General features: G+C 32.9%; 1 protein-coding gene and 1 pseudogene across 1 annotated transcript; both read right to left on the bottom strand.

Annotated features, from left to right (window-relative positions):
* Positions 1-4,323: 4,323 nt before the first annotated feature.
* On the bottom strand, positions 4,324-5,247 carry LOC118927827 (olfactory receptor 5AC1). The gene has a single exon (XM_036916443.2). The coding sequence runs from the start codon at positions 5,245-5,247 to the stop codon at positions 4,324-4,326; it is 924 nt and encodes a 307-aa protein (XP_036772338.2).
* A 9,031-nt stretch (positions 5,248-14,278) lies between these two features.
* Positions 14,279-17,830, bottom strand: LOC118927894 (olfactory receptor 5AC2-like; annotated as a pseudogene).
* Between the last annotated feature and the right edge of the window lie 1,619 nt (positions 17,831-19,449).

The raw sequence follows: 19,449 nt of genomic DNA, 5'->3' as shown, positions 1-19,449 counted from the left end.
CCCCCGTAGTCTGGGGTGCCAACATGGGCCTTGGTGCCCCCTGTGAAAGCAGGCTCAGCAGCCTCAAAACCCTCTTGTTGGGAATAGTTCCTGCTGGATCGCCTGCCCCTCTGGCACCAGGTAGAGTCACACTCAGACCGTGGCCTTGTCAAGCTCAAGCTGCTTGGTTCTCAATGCCCATCTACTTTCTCTTTTGAGCCTGCTGCAGGAGAGTCTCCTTTTTGCCTTTTGCATGAAGATTCTTGTTCTTGTTCGCTCCCTCCACTCATTCCTGCAGCAGGGGCCACAGTTTGATGCTGAGTGTTGTTGTCACGGAGCTGCAGAGCTTTTAAATGGCAGATGCTCCCTTGGCTGAACACCTTCCCACAGGGTGAACCTTTTCTGCCTGTGGCAGCCAAAGGCAGGTCTCTCCATTGGGAAGAAAGTTCCCCAAGCCAAGGGCCTGAAACACATTCATGTTCAAAGTTATTTTCTATTGGGTAAAACTCCGAGTTGGCAGGTGTTTTCCCCCCACAATTTGAAGTATGTCATTCAATTACTTAATTATCTTTGGCTGTGAAAACTGCTACCTTCAAACTTCTATCTTTATCTCTGGTTTTTAGCCACCTCAATAAATGTGTCTAGGTGTTTTTGTGTTTTTATTTTGTCATGATTTGATTTCTGTTTACTTATTCTGTTTCACATGCTATGTATTTCTTGTATCTTTGATTTGATATCTTTCATTTTTTTAAAAATTGGTCATTATTTCTTCATATATTTCTTGTTCCCATCACTTCTCTTTCCCTCTCAGTTTCCAATTATGCATGTTAGATAACTTTATATTCTTACTCTGTACTTGAATGCTCTGTTTTGTTTTTATTCTTTTTTCTTTGTGTTTATTTTAATAATATCTATTGGCCTATATTCAAATTCACTGTTCTTTTCTCCACTGTGTCTAATATACAGGAGAGCTCATGAAAGGCTTCCTTTTCCTCTTTTCTCATGTTCTTTAAAAATTATTTCTAGCATTTTCACTTGACTTTTTAAAGCAATCTTCTATTTCTGTCTCTGAAATTCCCTATCTTTTCATGCATGGGAACTTTAACATATTAACCATGATCATTTTAGATTTCCTCACTAATAGTACTAAACACTGAGTCATATCTGAGACTGATTCTTTTGATTGTTTTGTCCATTGACACTGGGTCATGTCTTTCTTTTTTTTTTTTTTTTTTGTCTCAGAACTTTTAAATCTGGTCTTCATGTTTAGGACAGTAAAAATGAAAGTAAGGAGTACTTAAAGTAATAATTGTGTCATATTGAAATAAGATGGAGAGGTATGCCTGGTTCCTCCATAAAATACACAATTCTATCTTAGGATACAGAGGTATCTTATCTGTGTCCTGCCAAATCTGAGACATGATGTAAATGCACATAATTTATTTATGAATAGTTGATGAGTGAGAAAGTGAGGAAGTGAGACAGGAAAGGGAATGTAGCCAAAAAGTGTAACATATGAAACAAGTTACAACTGTGGGTAACCAAGCTTAATCTTTTCTGGAAATACCATGAACCAGTGTCAAGCATGAACTTTACATTCATGGGCAAAATATTGAGGTTATTTATTCACCAGTTCTCATCAGTTGTTGATTGATAAATGGTCTGGGAAAGAGTCTATGAATAGCATTTATCTTCCAAATCTTTAGTCTATCTTAACTGAGGATAGAATAGTTCTGGTTATCAGAGAAAGCTCTTAGGTACAGAGAAATAGTTAGAAAAGATATGGGCAGATACCAACAGTACCTGTGACAGGGAATCTACAGAAATCAATGGGCAGTGTGATCTGTGACTCACAGTGAGTAAGCCATGCAATGCTGTTAAAGTGCGACCATTGTAGTTGTCAGTGTCCCTCAGGCAACCCATTCTCAAAAATGAAAGTGAGGTTTGTTCACAAATAACCAAGGAAATGGTGGAACTTGCTATTTTCAACTTAGCTGAAACAGTATCTCAAAGTGAGTCATAGCAAAGAATTTATACTATGTAACCCTAATCATAGAGCCTCCTAATTGAAAAAGTGTATCCTCTGATATTGCCAAAATTCCCTTAAAAGAGTGATGTGATGTGATGTTATTTATTTTATGGTCTTTAAAATCTAAATAAACACTTATTATACTGTTTCTAGTCACATCATCATCATTCATTGGTATTGCTCGTGGTGTCTTATACACAAGGCAAACAGCCACACAGTATTGTCATGAATAGCGTCTATGAATTAAGCAGTGCACACAAGCTGCACAGCCATTCATAATCGCTCTGTATACAGTTTCCACACTATTCATGGAACCCATTATTTCTCTCTCAATAGCTTATAAATGTTATCTTACTGTCTTTGTATTTTCAGTGCAACAGATGGAAAGTCAGGTGTTATTGTACTTACCTTTCCTTTGTTAGTAACCCAGTCTCTCTGTCTAGAGGGTTGTAGATCTTCTCTTTACCCCTGGAGTCAGCACTGTTTGTCAGGAACACATTATTTTCATGGTTGCTATGCTGTAAGTGACATCCATTGAAGGTTATTTATCTTAGGAATTGAAGAATTCCTTTGTTTCTGAGAAATGACTTACTCTATATTTCAGACTGAGTGAGCCTGACTTGCCAATTCTAAAATCACCAGCTTAAACGGTGTAAATGCCCTATAGTAAATGTGTTTCCTCCAGTCCTAGGTTCTCTCCTAAAATATTCTTAAAAGATGAATACTCCAATGTATGAGATTTTCTGATGAATTTGAATATGTTATGGCTTCTTAGCACTTGTATTGTGAAACAATAGTGTCCTTAGTTCACAAATCTAAAAATAAATCTGCCTGCTTAAAGAGAGGACAGGTGACCGTGCAAAATCATGGACAGATTACGCACTTTAATCTCCTTCAGTACCAAAGATGCCTCGATGAAGTCCCTCCATTTATATGACAAGGGCCATTTTCTTCTAATACTGGTTAGATTTTCAGAGATTTTGGATTTGGTTGCCTTCATTGTATACATTTCTCTTGTCAGTGCCTGTTTAGATGGTTGATCACATTTATATGAATATTTTAAGTTCATGTATTCTCTGTGCCCTGTAAAAAGTCAAAGATAGCCTAACACAGGGCAGAGGAGCTATATGCAGTGCGGGCTTCAGTCCTGTCTTGTATCCTCCTAACTTGCATGCCTATTACATCCATACATCAGGCTTTCTGTATTCATGATTCTTCCTCTTAATTCCTCCTTACAACTGAGCAGTATCAGGCCATCACCTGGCAATTTTGCAGCAACAATAGATAGCCAAAGATATTACAGATTCATCAGATTATGCATTACTACCTTAGAGTTCCTTTTTTAGGAACTCCAAATTTAGGAATTTAGGAGATGGCCAACATCAAAAGTCACTATACATTCCTTATAGAACAGTCAGTGAAAGAATAATAAATACTACTTGAAGGCTATCACAATGATTGAGAACTGTTCATAATGGCACTTACCCAAATTAAGATACATTGCATCCTATAATTGCAGAAGTAAGTTATTTTTACTTAAATAATAGTAAACATGTAAAGGATTATAAGAAGAGCAGCAATTTTATAAACTTTTTCTTTTTATTAGACATATAAAAGTGTCTAGTAGACTCCTGATATCTGAAGGCATATATCCTGAAATCTTCCAGTATCTGCAAATTCTTAAATACAAATACTGCCTATAATTTCCCTGATAAAATGTACTGTGTATTTTTGTGCATTTGAACTATACTTCTATTCAATAGTACACTTTTTATTTTATTCCAACATCCATTATTCTTAGTAAAATCCATCAATCTCTTCTATTCTGTGCTTTTCACACTTTTTCTTCACTACAAAGAAAGTTTTCTCTTCAGGGACAGTTTCCTCCAAGAAATCGCTTCACCTGAGAATCTGAACTGTTGAGAAGAAGCAAGAGTGTTGATATGCAGGCTCTGGACAATTGTGTTCTCTCGATCACACCAGCCTTAAAGAAACATGTAATTGTCTGCCACAGTAAAATTACAAATTACTATATCTAATTTAGAGGGAATATACAGAGAGTCAAAAACTGCAAATTCTAAATACTTGATTTTAAAAAGAATGTTCTGTTTTTCATAAAGAACTCAGTTTTGTGTTATATGAAGATCTTCCATTGAGACAAATCTCCACTGAAGCTGACTTTCATCAGAAAGGACTCAAGAACTGCCCCACACACTGCCTTATGTTGAAATTGTAAAGCAAAGCTCATTTGCTTAAGTCCAGACCTCTTGTGTTTTTCAGTTTGAAGAGGACAAGTTTGAAATTTGCCTTAGGAACTACTTATTTATCATTCTCCTCAAGGCACCTATAACCTCTTTGTTCCTCAGACTGTAAATAAAAGGATTTAACAGAGGAATTATGACTGTATAAAATAAAGAATACATTTTATCTTGATTTTCAGCTGGCCCAGACCCAGGACACACGTACATGAAGAAGAGAGTGCCATAGAACAAGGAGACGGAGAGCAGGTGGGCACTGCATGTGGAAAAGGCTTTGCTCCTGCCCTTTTCAGACTTCTTTTTCAGGATGGCAAAGAGGACACGGGTGTAAGAGACCATGATGGCCATAAACGTGAAGGATTGTATAAAGACTGAAAATATAATAATCAGAAGCATATTAACTCTAGGGTCGGTACAGGAAATCTTGAACAGTTGTAAAATTTCACAGTAGAAATAATGTATTACACTGGACTTACAAAATGTTAATCTAAATAACAAACTGACATGCATCACGGGATGAAGAAACCCAATAATATATGAAACACCTAATAACTGACTGCAAAAGATATTGGACATCACTACTGGATAAAGCAAGGGGTTACATATGGCTACATAGCGGTCATAGGCCATTACTACCAGAAGGAAACATTCCGTGTTTGCACTGGAAGCAAAAACATAAAATTGGGTAATACACTCAACTAGGGTTACCATATGATTCTTAAATAAAAAACTCATTAGCATCTTGGGAGTCACAGAGGTTGAAGAACAAGCATCTGTAAAGGCTAAACTACCAAGAAATAAGTACATGGGGGTATGAAGATTCGAGTCCTTCCAAATGAGAAGAATGAGTCCAAGGTTGCCCACCATAGTTGTTAGATAGATGACCAAGAATACCAGGAACAGGGGTACCTGCAGCCCTGGAAGACTTGTAAGTCCTACGAGAACAAATTCATACACCTGTGTTTTATTTGCTTCCATCATATTCAGTCAGGGTGATCACTGCAATGAAAGAGTAAGTGAAGAACACAGTCATAAAAGACCCTGAAAAGAATCAAATTTTTTTTTTTAAAAAAAAGCATCTTCCTTGGTTATATATCCCCATTAATCAGAACATTTCCCTTTACCCTTGAGTAAGTATTCTTTACAAACAATAAGTATTTGGGAAGCTGGTCTTAAAAATTGGGGAAAAAATATATATGTAAAGATTTCATTATTTGTATAAGAGGAGTGGACTTATTTTTTAATTTAGAAAAATTGATTGCAGTTTAATAGTTATCTTATAATTTAAAAACCTTTAAAAATATAAATAAAATTAAGCTTTTTAAATATGCTAAAGATGAGTTATCAAAACAAATAGCACACATTCTAAATAAAGTACCATCTCCCTTCAAATTGAGGACATATTGAAATGCTCTCATCACCATTATTATACAGTATTTTCTTAGAAATTATAATACATCTTAGATATGAAAATTAACTAAAATAATATAACAAAGATATAATAAAATATTATAAAAATTGTAGGAGATAAATTCATATTTTCTGCTGTTATATTGTTATAATTAAGCAAATAATATATAATCTTAAGTATTATATAGGATGAATATAGAAATAATTACTGGATTTTTTTCTATGCAAACAATAATTAACAAAAAGAAATAAAAGGAAAATATATCAATTGTAACAGCCATAACACTTTAAAATATATTGAAATAATTTTTTAAATTTGTAAGAACTATGTTAATAAAATTACAAAAACTTACTAATAGGTAATTTCTGAAGAATACAATTTCTGAAGAAATAGCCAGAATATGTTCTTAGATAAAATATGTTAGTAGAATCGAAATTAATTTCAATTAGGATCCTAATTGCTCTATAATATTATAGTAGCACATAATTCATATAAAATAAAACTATTTTGAAGAGAAGGAAAATTGAACAGTAAGAAAGTTATCTATAGCAGTGTCAAAACATAAAGCAGTTCTATAGAATATGATAAAGCATGTGGAAATAGGAAAATATAATAGTAAAACCAAATAAAAATTCCAAAACAGATTCAAGTGTGTATTAGAATTTAACATATTACATGGATGACTTTTCCATTGAGGAAGATGATGATTTGTTCAATGAATATTATGGCTGTATTTGCCTACCTGGAAAAAAAGTAAGAATGGCTCCCTTTTCTATGCCTGTGTTAAAACTGCTGTTGAATAAAGGACTTAAAAGTATACACACATACATACATACATACATACATACATAACTAAATATTTAAGAAAATTCATGAAATAAATATAATTTAAATATATTTTAATGTCTTTGACTAATATAAGAGACCTGTAAGTTATAAAGACAAAAGTATATTTAAGCTAATTTTTAATTGCACAAAAGCAGAGTATGTATCAAAACCATAACAAGATGAAAAAGGAATAAAACTTTGCAGGGAGTATGTATAATAAATACGACAGGTAAAATATTAGTGCCTAACACACACAAAGAAATATTACATATCAATAAGAAAAGTCAAATAATTCAATAGAAAAGTGCACATCAAATTGAAGATCAAGTGACATAAAAATATGTCAACACAGTCAATAAATATAAGAAAAGATGTTCACCTTCCCCAGTACTTAAGATATTCACATAAAATAAGACATTATTTTTTGTTCCTCAGATTAGAAAAATTTACTGCTTGTGGGAAATTGGAAATGGCCACTCCCACACTTACTAGTGAAAGTGTAAATCATTAAGTCTTTTAAAAACAATTTGACAATATCTGTTAAAAATAAAAATGCACATACTCTTCATGCCTGCGATCCATTTTATAGCAATAACATATCACTTTATAGGGAGAGAAGTCTACTGCAGCATTGTTCATGGTGGCAAAGGACTGGAGGTAATATAAAATTAATCAGAAAGAAGCAACAGTTGAACAAATCCTGGTGTAATCATACTAATCATTATTATGGCTTTCATTTTAATGAGTTATTTGCTCTACCAGTTGTCTCAAAGAAACTTCCACAACTGTCAGGAAAATGAGAAAAGCAGGATGCAGAAAAACACACCTGATTTGATCACATTAAACAAACTGACAATAAAGTCTTAAAATTCTCATTCTATGTATATTTATGAACACACATACACATATATATTCAAAAGTAACCATATCAACTTAAAGGCTATGTAAAATGATCGACCCCAGGTTGTTAATATTTATTGTCTAGGTTGAAGGCAATAGGAGAGAATAACAGAAAGGAGAAGAGAAATAAACAGACCTCTGAGAAAGTTTTTGATAAAAACACAGTATATATTATCTACTTTATACAATTGAGATATTTATGTATGTACAAAGATATTTTAAGGATAGCCATAAGCATATTAATAGTGACAAAGAGAAAAGCAGAGAAACAAGAATAATAATGCTATTATTGCATTTAGTAGGTGACAGTGATTTTAAATGAAAAAATAGGAATTAATTTCTAATAAATATATTTTTATGTAAAAATATATCTTAAATTCAGAAAATTTTTGGATTATATAACACATGCTTTTGAATATTTTCCATGATATCTGGCTTGATTCATTGAAGAGTAATTTTTTCTTTTTTGCTGGAATAGCCAAAAGGTACTTTGTTAATGAATAGTTTAGGTATACAAGTACAACAAAAATTTTTAGTGTTTTTCATGTTAAGGTGCCTTTTTTTTAATATATTGCTTAATATTTTATAACTTTTATCTGTACTATAGATAGAACATTTGATGCAGTCTTTAAATAATTTGAGTTTGTTATATGCATGGATTTTGCCTAAAAGTAAACAAAAGAAGATATGCCAAGATATTTGTAGTTGAATGCAAAGACTTAGATTATCTAGAAGAGAATCTACCTATAATTTGGTATGTAAGTTCAGTTGTTTCTCAAAATAAAATGAAAAGCACAATTTTATATACATACTCCTTGTTGATTTAAATACATTTAAAAATTACCCACTAACCAAAATTGGATTTGTTTAACCATAAAATAGACCCAAAGGTAATATTTTTCTTATGGCTCATTAACAGTTATTTCCCATCTTCACTGAAGGTAGAACAAGAAAAAAATTAGCTTTAAAATTTTATCTTTTAAAATTCATACCCACTAGTAGCCCTGGAAACACAGCACCAGCAAAAAGAGGACTGGTGTGTCTCTGCTAAAAACTGACCTTAAGGACACTGGCAGCAAGTCATGTAGTTTCCAAAGTAGAGGTTTCATCCTGAGTGAGCCTACCTACCTTTCTTGCCAACTCTAAACTCTTGACTGATGATCCCAGTATTCATAATTAAGTCAAGAGCTATGAAGTGTTTGGATCTTTTTCTCATCTATCTGTATCCATAATATATATATATACACACATAAAATCATCATCCCACCTGTTTGGAGTTAAGGGTCCTAACAGTTATCACTGGTGACTTTAGCTCATCTCTCATGATTTCATGAATAAATTGAGGAAGATTGAGCAGCATAGTTCAGTTGTCCATAGTCTGACAAAGAAAATTAGCTATAGGATGAAATAACCTCTGAAACTTTTGAGTCATTATCGTTTTTTTTTCTCATTCTTCTATTATCCAGTTTACTATTAAAATGAAATTTTATTGTGTATGTCTCCTCAACAGTAAAACATCTAGTATTTATGACATTTAGAATTGTCTTTCCTAAAGAGACACAGAAAATCTCATAGGGTTACCAGGATTTTCATTTCTTATCTGGATATTTCATTATCAAACAGGCAAATAGAAAAGCTACAAAAATGAAAACTTGGCTAGATTCCAGTCCTCACCCGGTTCCTGTAAGCCTTTGGGATATTGAGAAAGTAGTGGTTTTCTTCAAGAGAGATGATAGGTTTCTGAAGAAGAAAACCAAAAACTTTGTATTTCCCTCTACCACACTCTACATTAGGCCCACAGTCATTTTATGAACTTAGGAATTGCCCAACTGATGACGCAACCACTGTTTTCACACCCATGGCTGCACCTCCTCTCACAAGCATTAAATGAAGAAAAGTACAGGGAGCAGAATGAAGCTGTGATTACTTGTGCAAAGACTTTCCTTGTAAACCTCAGTTGCAGGGAGAGGATATTTATTTGTACTCTTTTTCGAAACTGTTAATGAAAAATAAAGAAAGAAAGAAAAAATTTGGAATTCCCTCAATGAAAGTTACCAAGAAGTTATAGGATTCCCTGTAGGTTGAAAGCAAAGCTATTCTACTGGGCATTGTGAGCTAATCAGCAAATCACCCTAGACATGCAATTAGAACCAACCTTTCTGTCCTTAGTGTTCACTTCAAGGGCAATTTCACAAACTGCCCTTGGGTAGTGTTTAGGTCATATTTATTTGCTTTCTCTTATTATTCTTGATGTTGCCACATTCTAACCACCTAACAGTTTCTTTAAGTCATTCTGCAGACTCATCAAACTCAACATATCCAAATACAAATTTAGAGTCTTCAAACACTATCACCAAACATGACCCTTATCCTGTCTTCCCATTCTCAATGAATGGCATCACCACCTGCCCCACTTTTAGAGTACTAAACTGAGAATCATCCTTGGCACTGAATTCCCTCTCAAACTGTCAAAACCATTATCAAATCCATGGCTTTTATCACTTCAATACTTGTTGAAACCATCTACTTCCCTCCAAATTCAAGAAAATCCCATCTCCTGCCTCAAATATTGACATAACCTTTAATAATCAATGTGTATTTTCTCCTACCAATCTCTAGATTTGGGCCAATGTAGTCTTTATAAAATTCTACACTGCTGACATCATTATTGTTGTCACATCCATGGCTGTAACTCCACTTAAACCCTTAAATAACTTATGATGAGTTACAAGAAAAATCAAAACCTTTAATCCTATATAGCCCTTCTTTCATTCTAAAATATATCCAGTGATCTTCTATGCAAAGTTTTTTGTCCAATGTATTTAATAGATCTTTCAGGCAAATGATTCTGATATTCTTTGACAATAAAATCAATCTAGGAGTTGGAGTTAAAAATCAGAATTTCATTAAATTAAAAAGTTAAAAATCATGACTTCTGTATGCAAATGCTGATGAGAAAAAATTCAATTTATCTCTTTGTTTTTCTAATCTTTTTACAAGAATGCAAAGAGTTGTCCTTGAAAACTGGCTCAACTACCTAGTATCTCTAGGCCCATTAGAATTCTGCCTGATATACTGCCCCTCAGAGAGCGGGAACACACATGCTTTTGTGAGGCCAACGGAGCTCCATGAACCCAGGTGGAAGCCTGCAAAGTGCCAGCTGGTTGGCACTACATTTTCTGCAGTAACATAAATAGGTCCTAAGAGTTTCCAAATATGAAAATGACAAACAAGAATTATGCACTTGTCCTTTCCCTGCCTTGGACTTAGTAGCACATTACAACAGTCTGATATCAGTATGAGACAGTAAAACCCCAAACTTCTGACAGATAGGAGAATTAATGGCTCAGCTTTCTTGAGCTGCAAAGATTTCCTGTAAGAAATACTTGTGGTGTAGTAACTGTGAGTGAGATTCGCCAAATGAAAAGAGAAATTATACTTTCTGTGGGTAGCTCTGTGGATTGTGCAAATTTAATACCAAAGGCCTGTGGATTCTTGTCAGAACAGTAACTTTTAAACATTGCATTATTTTTTAATCTTGAGCATACAGGCTTTCTTATCTAGTGCCACTGGAAGCTTCATTCCCCACTACTGTCCCTCAGAGCTTCTCTTACTCAATAAGAGTATCAATTACTCAATTAGTAATACTACTCAATCCATGCTCAGGGCCTTTGTTACAACTTCTAACTTTTGCTACAGTTGACTTCTTTCACCATCCCTCAAAACACAAATCCGGGGTCTGATTACTGCAAAAGACTCTTGAACTCTGATAGTTGGTAGTGTCTCTTCTCCCCAGGTGATATCTTGTTAAATATAGAGAAAGGAAGGCTGGCTTGTTGAAATGAGTATTGGAGTTACATAGAGTGCCTTAGTTAATGCTGTGTGGTTTAACATTAACATTCCTCACTTGTGGAAAAGGAAAATGTTTGACCAGAGGATCGTAACTTCTTTACAGTTTTACTCTCCACTGTGCCTGGAATCCTAAGGAGTTTTTGTTTAAAGGGATCAACAAGCATTTAGGTAGATCGTGGAGTTTAGTAAAAAAGTGGAGAAGGGAAGAAAATATTCCTTTCTCTGATTTGGCTGTAACTTGGGCTCCTTTTATTTTCAGCATATCACTGAGAGTAGGAAGGTGGAAATTCATGAGACAGATTTTCCCATGTAAGAAGCAGCCTTATCCCAAGTACTAGAGGAAAGTAAGTATCCCAAACAACCCACTAATGTTTATTATTCAGAGATTTTAATGCTTTTCTTAAGACCTTGGATCAGTGAGAAAGAAACTTAAAGCAGCAACTTAAACATTTTTATTCTTCGCCTTATAGCCTAGAATATTAATTCATATTTAGCACATTGGCATAAGTTAAAATATCCCACAATGTTTCCATTGAACTGCTGCAATTTTTTCTTAATCCAATAAAATATTCCAGTGAAATCAGACAGCCAGTCTTCTAAATAGGGCATTTTTTTTTATAGGTAGCATTCATAGAAACAAGGTTTCACTGGTTTGAGGGATGGGATATGGCGGTAGGAGGTTTACATTTAATTTGTTCATTTGCCTTTTCCTCAGATTTTGTAAGATGGCTAATACATCACAGTTTTGTAGTTCATTATGTTGTCTACCATTCTATGTGCATGCCAATATATTAGATCATGCATTCAAATCTACTTCAGCTCTGACCAAGTCACTACACCCAAAAACCTTCTGTGGATCCCTATTGCAATTTGCACAAAGCCCCAAATCCTGTTAGCCATTCAAAACTTCTTCACACTGTTCTCAGTCCACCTGTTAAGGTTCATCTCCAAAATTTACATATGCTATAGCGACCAAAGGTATTCGGGTTTCTCAGAGTATTGAATAATGTCTAATAGACAATTTGTGATGAATTCTTCTAACAACCTATTCCATACAGGTCAAATGTCCATTATCTATCTTCCTATCAGAAATATATATATATGGGGGGGATATACATATTATATCATTGCATTACAAATGGGCAATATTTCCCATGGTATGTGAGATATAGATGTGTCCCACTGATTTATGTCCTAGGACTACTCCTGATCTGGTCCATATAGATATTTCAATACAGTTTTGAATAGCTCAGGATATTGAACAATCTCTAATAGACAACTTGTGATGAATTCCAATGCTCATAACAGCCTATTCCATATAGGTCGAATGTCCATTATCTATTTTCCTATCAGAAACATACATATATGTGTGTATATACATATTACATCATTGCATTACAATTGGGCAATGTTTCCCATGGTATGTGAGATATAGATGTGTCCCACTGATTTACATCATAAGACTACTCCTGATGTGGTCCATATAGATATTTCAATACAGCTTTGAGTAGCTAGCCTTATTAATATTAAAGTCTCAGCTATTCTTAACTGACCATGGCATTTATGGTGGTATAGAACCATATTCACATGGCCTGATCCCATACACCATTAGGCATAGAATGGATATACATGAAGATGGTATCTACAGAAACAAATAACAGAGAAAAGATAGGAGGTCTGTAGTTGGAAAGGTCTTGGATTATGTGCCTTCTTCTCTAATCAGCTGTTGCCAAGGTGGTAACCTCACATAACAGAAACTGTAAACGTGGGCCTACAGACTTGCTTTAGTGGGATCTGTGAGTATAGGAGACACCTAAAGTTTACTAGACTATTCTCTAGTACAAAGATTAGCAGAATTTTTTGTAAACATGTATATTAAACAATATAGAAAAGATTAAATCTTATCATCTAGGAATAACACATCAGGAAAGAAATAGAGCAGAAACAAAAACATTGCTCGTTCATTTAGACAAAGATCTTTGTTTAATTCACCCCTAAAATACAAGAATATAAATAAGAAGGTCAAAGCAGGAAAAGAGTATGAGGAGACAGGAAAGTACAACAAAATTTTAACTTAATCGTCACTCTAAAATGAGATGCCAATCTTAGAAGACTAATTAGAAACACTGAAAATTTTCAAGTGGTTTGTACTAAAAAAATTAACTTTGTATGAATAGTACTTCTAATGATTTTCTCATTAATATTATCTGTCAGAATGAAAATGGAAATTCATACATATTAGAAATTTCTATCTCTGCTTATTGTGAAAACTATTGCTAAATATTTGTCTATGGGCTTAGACATTTTCATGTCAGCAGACAGTTTACTTATTTAAAATTACTTTTTAAAGTGACTATAATTACCTTAAAATGCTTTAAGAGGATTTGGGATTTTTTTTAAAAACTTTTGTTTTTGAAACTCAAGAACTTAATATTTAATCACAAATGATTTTTGTGTATGTTTTACAGAGCAAGAATAATGTAGTTGAAAAATGGTTTGATTTTATGGAAGGTTTTTAAAAGACTACACATGCTTCAAACTGTTTCCAAAAAGGGCTGTCATTGAAGTTAGAGCTCAATGCATTTACTCATTCAGTGATTATCTACTGAGGTAATATAGTAGATGCAACTGAAATATTGCTTCACCGTTGACTATAAACAAAATATCTTACATTCTGGCAAATTATCTGGTGTTTACAGTACTTAATAATTACTTTAAATCATCAACCACATTTTTATAATATAGTCATATGAAGTATAAAGTTTGCACATTTTCCATTTTTTTCAATAAAAATTTTTTGAGTATTATCAGTATGCAAGACATCTTGTTAAGTTGTTGAAATTTATTGAAATAGAAATTGAAAAAATTGGACATTTTATTTGAAGAATATGTATTCCTTTATCATTATATTAGTCAACCTAAAATTTGCATCTTTTGCTATTTAAAAAGAGATTTAGTAGAGGATTAGACTGACTGTGCAACAAAGAGTACATTTTGCCCTGTTCTTCATCTGCACCAGGTTCAGGACTCATGAATCTGAAAAAGAGCATTATAATAAAACAACAGTAAGCATATAGGCACTGCTGTGGTGAAGGCATGGCTTCTGCCTTTTTCATCATTCTTTTTCAGTTGCAAAGACAAGGGTGTAAGAGATAATGTTGTTGGTTGGAGGTAATTTGAGGAAAGACAGAAAATAAAAAGAATTAGTGCTTTGATAGATTCATTTGTCTGGGAATTTTATATGACAATAAGATTTCAAAATGGAACTGATGTTTTATGTTGGACCTACAGAATGGTAACACAAATATAAATCCTATTGTACAATGAGAGGCCGGAAGAAAATCATGTGAAACACTCAATAACTAACTTCAATTCAGAAGAAATTCATAACATCACAAAATATGAATGTGCACAATATCAAAAAATGAATATTAAAAATAAATGAAACAAGTGATTTCAACACTAAGTATAAAAACTAGACAAAAAACAAAATTATTACAAGAAAGCAAATAAAAATTTTTTAAATAGGAAAGCAAACAAAGTTAGATGTAATTTTGGAAATTCTAAGCTGGTTCTTTTAAGATACCTACAAAATAGAAAAATTACTAACTACACTAAATTTTTAAAGTGAGAAAAAAACAAAATCAAATGATAAAAGGAAAATAGCTTTCCAAATCCAATAAATTTAAAAATAATTATGAGAGTCTTTGTCCTATTCTAGGCAGATAAACTTGAAAACTTAGATGAAATGGATAGCTTTATAAAACAGTAAAATCAGAATTTGTTTCTCTTAATGGCATACAAAATAGGAAGTCCATAGTTAATGAACTAAAATAAAAACATTCTGAATTTAAGCAAGCTTCTAGATCTAATTCTGTCTACCAGTTCACAAGGAATATATTAACTTCCATCACAACAATACTATCAGCCAGATGCAGAATGTGAAAAATTCTACAGGACAAGTAAACCAGTTTGTTCAACAAATAAATGACATGAAAACAGAAAGAGAAAATTCTTACCTTTTAAGCTGATTAAAAGGAATTTAAGAACCATCATCAAAATGTAATGTGCAGACATTGTTTAAATTCTGCTTCAAACAAAGAAACAATAAAATTTGAGACAAAATGGGAATATTGAACATAGACTGATATTAAGCAATAATAAGAATTAATTATTAATTTTGTTATATATGATAATTATTCTGTGGTTATGTTAAAACAAAGTATTTGTTAGTATTACATGTATTAAAAGGTTAATAAAATTTTAATTATTGATTGTAGCCTTAAAATTTGTCATAAAATATTGGTGCAGAAATTAGAAACATTATGTAGTGCCAAACACTCAAACTAAAAAAAAAATTGTTGAGATGTGTATATATGAATATAAATTAATTTTTTTCAAAATAATAAGGATTTAAAAAATTATAGCATCAACAGTAAATTATAGAGACAGGGCCTTTATCAAAAGTAAAGACAATTTTATAACAAAAATCAATCCTAACTTATAAAATAAAAATATCCTGAATCTTTGTTAGCCACCAAGACAATAAAATTAGAATTTCCTGGATATCAATAATATTTCTCAAAAGAATACACTTAGCAGTGTAATGTTTTTTAAAATCCATTTGTCAGTGGGGACCTATAGGAATAAAACTGTAGACCTATCAAAAGGAATTAAATATTTTATTAATATTCATAAATCAAATAATAAAGTTATGATACATTATGTGTCTTCATTTTGGATACGTATTTTGGTGTATGTTGGAATTATAACAAAAGAAAACATAAAAATAACATAAAATACTTCAGCAAGAGGAATATTTTCACTCCTGTTTCATCAACTTGAATTTGATTTTCATTTTGTACTCTTTTTTTTTTTACTAAACACAATGCTTAAACAGATTGCTCAAGGAACATAATCAAGCCTTTGCAAAAAAAGAAAACGCATCTATGTCGGTTCTATTATATTAAAATAAATTAGTATATATATATATATTGATTTAGTCCTGTTACTGAATTAGAAGTAAATTGGTGGCTGAGGCCATAATAGCCTCGTCTCAGCTTTGAGGGACCACTACTTCAATTTTTACACCCACACCCATATACATTAACCAACTTCTCATTGTTGCCTTCTGTATATTGAGAAGGCTGTATCTTGAGATATTTCCAAAACTGCAAACTCCTGAATACCACTGTATCATATAATCTCTCACATGAAAGTTAGTTTGTGGGCTTCTAGACAAGGGAAATTTAAAATTTTGTTGTTCCATTATTAAATTCAAGCCAACCTTTTTTATAAATTGTTGTTGTTAAGATGCACTAGTTTTTAAACTTCTTTATTTTTTTTGAATTTTCCTCATTTTTGTTTGAGATACATTTTTCTGCCAAGAATATATAAGATTTTATCACTTTATGGTATGGTAGAACATCACAGAGCCTTATTAACCTGGAAGTCTAACTCAGTGAGTCAGAATCACTTATGAACTAAATGACTCACACTTATACACCAGCCTCAATTACTGTCAATTATTAAATGAAAGCTGGGGAAGGAGTCCCTTGCAGATAGCAAATTTTCAAATGTTCAGATAAAAAGGAATTTGAATATATTTAAATAAATCAACTGTGGTTGATGTGCACCTTTCAACTGAGGTAGTAACTTCAGCTACACTGGGTGCTCACCCACTGAGCACTGGGTGAAGGAGCCCAGGTAAATATTGTATGAAGCTGCGTGCCTTCACCCAGTGCTCAGTGGCCACCCTGGCCACCAGCTCTCTGGTGAAAGGGAAGAGCCATGGCTAATCTGAAAGACCTGGGGACATGTTTATGCAAAGGGTGAAAGGAACAATTTGAAATTTCCCTTGGAAACTGTTTTACTTCTTGTAACTCTTCTCAAGGCACCTTTTCAAACTTTTTTTTTCAGAATGTTAAAGAGTACATGAGTATAAGAGATTATGATTAAGGTGGATATTTGTATACAAACTACAAAAATAAATATCATGAAGGCATTAATAGGTCATTGCATGAAATTTTGAACAGTTGTAAAATTTCACAGTAGATAATGTATTATGTTAGACTTGAAGAAAGTCAATAACAAACTCATGAATCAGAGAATGCAGAAAACCAGTTGCACATGAAATACTTATCAGCTGAGTGCAGAGTCTGTTGGACATCACCACTGAATAAAGCAAGGGGTTATATATGGCTACATGGCAGTCATAGGCCATCATACCAGGAGGAAATGTTCTGTAGCTGCACTGGAAGCAAAAATATAAAATTGTGTGATGCACTCAGCTAGAGATATCACTGCAGCCTTGCATACGAAATTGACCAGCATCCTGGGAGTAACAGAGGTCGAAGTGCAAGCATCTGCAAAAGCTAAACCACAAAGGAACAAATACATGGGTGTGTGAAGATGGGTATCGTTCCAAATAAGAGCCATCAGTCTGCCCTTGCCCACCATTGTGATAACGTAGATGACCAAGGACACAAGGACGAGGAGGACCTGCAGCCATGGTCACTCTGTAAGTCCTGGGAGAACAAACTCAGTTATCAGAGTCTTGTCTCCTTCTGACATATCCACACTGGATTACTGGAACACGAAAATATGTTTCAAACACAATCACTAAAGATAACACAACATAGTGGCATTTTATTTGCAAATTAAATAATACCTCAGTGTCATTTTTCATTTACTTAGTAGTTTTTAAAGTTCAACTTTCATCCTGTAGTAAGTCTGTTTACAATTTCTGTTTAAGTATTTGACCCTAAAAATTGGAAAAACCTGATATAATTGCAAATATTTGAGAAGATATTAAAACCATATGGAAGACTACTGCATGTGGAAGAGACGCAAATGCAAAACCACTACATGTGGAAGAGAAATAGACTTTTAATTTAATATAGGTAAAACAATGTAATTTTTATTGCAGAGGTGAACCCATAAAAAAAGAGAAAGGACAAAATATGTTGGGAAAATATTTAACATATTTTGCACATAAGGGGTTAATACTTATAAAACACATATGCATAAACATACAAAATCTACAACTAGGTGAAAACTACCAATGAAACAAATGGCCAGAAAATGTGAACAAATATGTTTCTGTAAGAACAAGTCAACATGACCAAAAAATATATGAAACAATGCTCATCTTCCTTAATAATCAGGATTAATTTTTTTAATTGATACACCATTTTCACTTGTCAGAAGCAAAAAAGCAAAATGGACTATCTGCCGATGACAAGAAAGTAAGAAAAGAAGCATTTTCTAATATAACCGGTGAAAATATAAATTGTAACAGCCTTTTGAATATGACATTATCTGTCAAAATTAGTAATTTGTGTAATTGATCTACCAAATTTACTCCTTGATATATATTCTAGAAATAGTATCACTCATATACAAGAATAATATATAAGCATTTGTGCTTAATATTTATTAAAGTATCAATCATGAGGGCAAAGACTAGAAACAGAAAGAAAACTCACAATATAGAATGGTTGAATTAATTATGGTACAGTCTTGACTGCAGTGGGTGGCAGGGGGACTTGATAATATTGGTGAATGTTGTAACCACAATCTTGTTCATGTGAAACCTGCATAAGATTGTATATCAATGAAACTTTAATAAAAAAATTATGGTATAATCGTACTGTGAAGTATTATTCAGACATAAAAGAAATGTATTTGATCTGTACCAGTTAAAGATGGAAGGTTTTTCTCAATATCTTAAATGAGGAAATCAAAACATAAAGAAGTTTAAATTTTATGGACCCATTTTTATAATTTTTTCTTTATAAATTTCAATAAATAAGATGATATGAGCGTGGATAAAGATGTGGAATAACATATCAAGTTGCTAACATGAATTTTCTTGTGCAGAAGATGTAGTGGTAGAAATAGAGAAAGCAGAGGAAAGAAATACTTTGTCCCCACCAACAAAACAGTTCATAAGAAAAATATGGTTTATATCATAAACATTTTTATATATAATTTTGGTGTGTGTGTGCCTGGGTGTATGTGTCTGTCTCTGTGTTTGCATCTATGTGTCTGTCTGTGTTCATGTGGGTGCCTAGAAAGATACATAAAAGTACAGTCACTAGTATGTGAATAGAAATAAGCAAAAATGTTTGTTAACTTTAGTGAGGGGTATTTGACACTGAAAATTCTAAAGTAAAATTAGGAATAATCTC

Source organism: Manis pentadactyla, chromosome 1 (genome assembly GCF_030020395.1).
Source record: "Manis pentadactyla isolate mManPen7 chromosome 1, mManPen7.hap1, whole genome shotgun sequence".
Lineage (NCBI taxonomy): Eukaryota > Metazoa > Chordata > Mammalia > Pholidota > Manidae > Manis > Manis pentadactyla.
This window is presented reverse-complemented; position numbering and strand designations above follow the sequence as displayed.

What these genes read in the sequence shown, in the direction of transcription:
- LOC118927827 (XM_036916443.2), bottom strand. Translation starts at nt 5,247, where the DNA reads ATGATGGAAGCAAATAAAACACAGGTGTATGAATTTGTTCTCGTAGGA.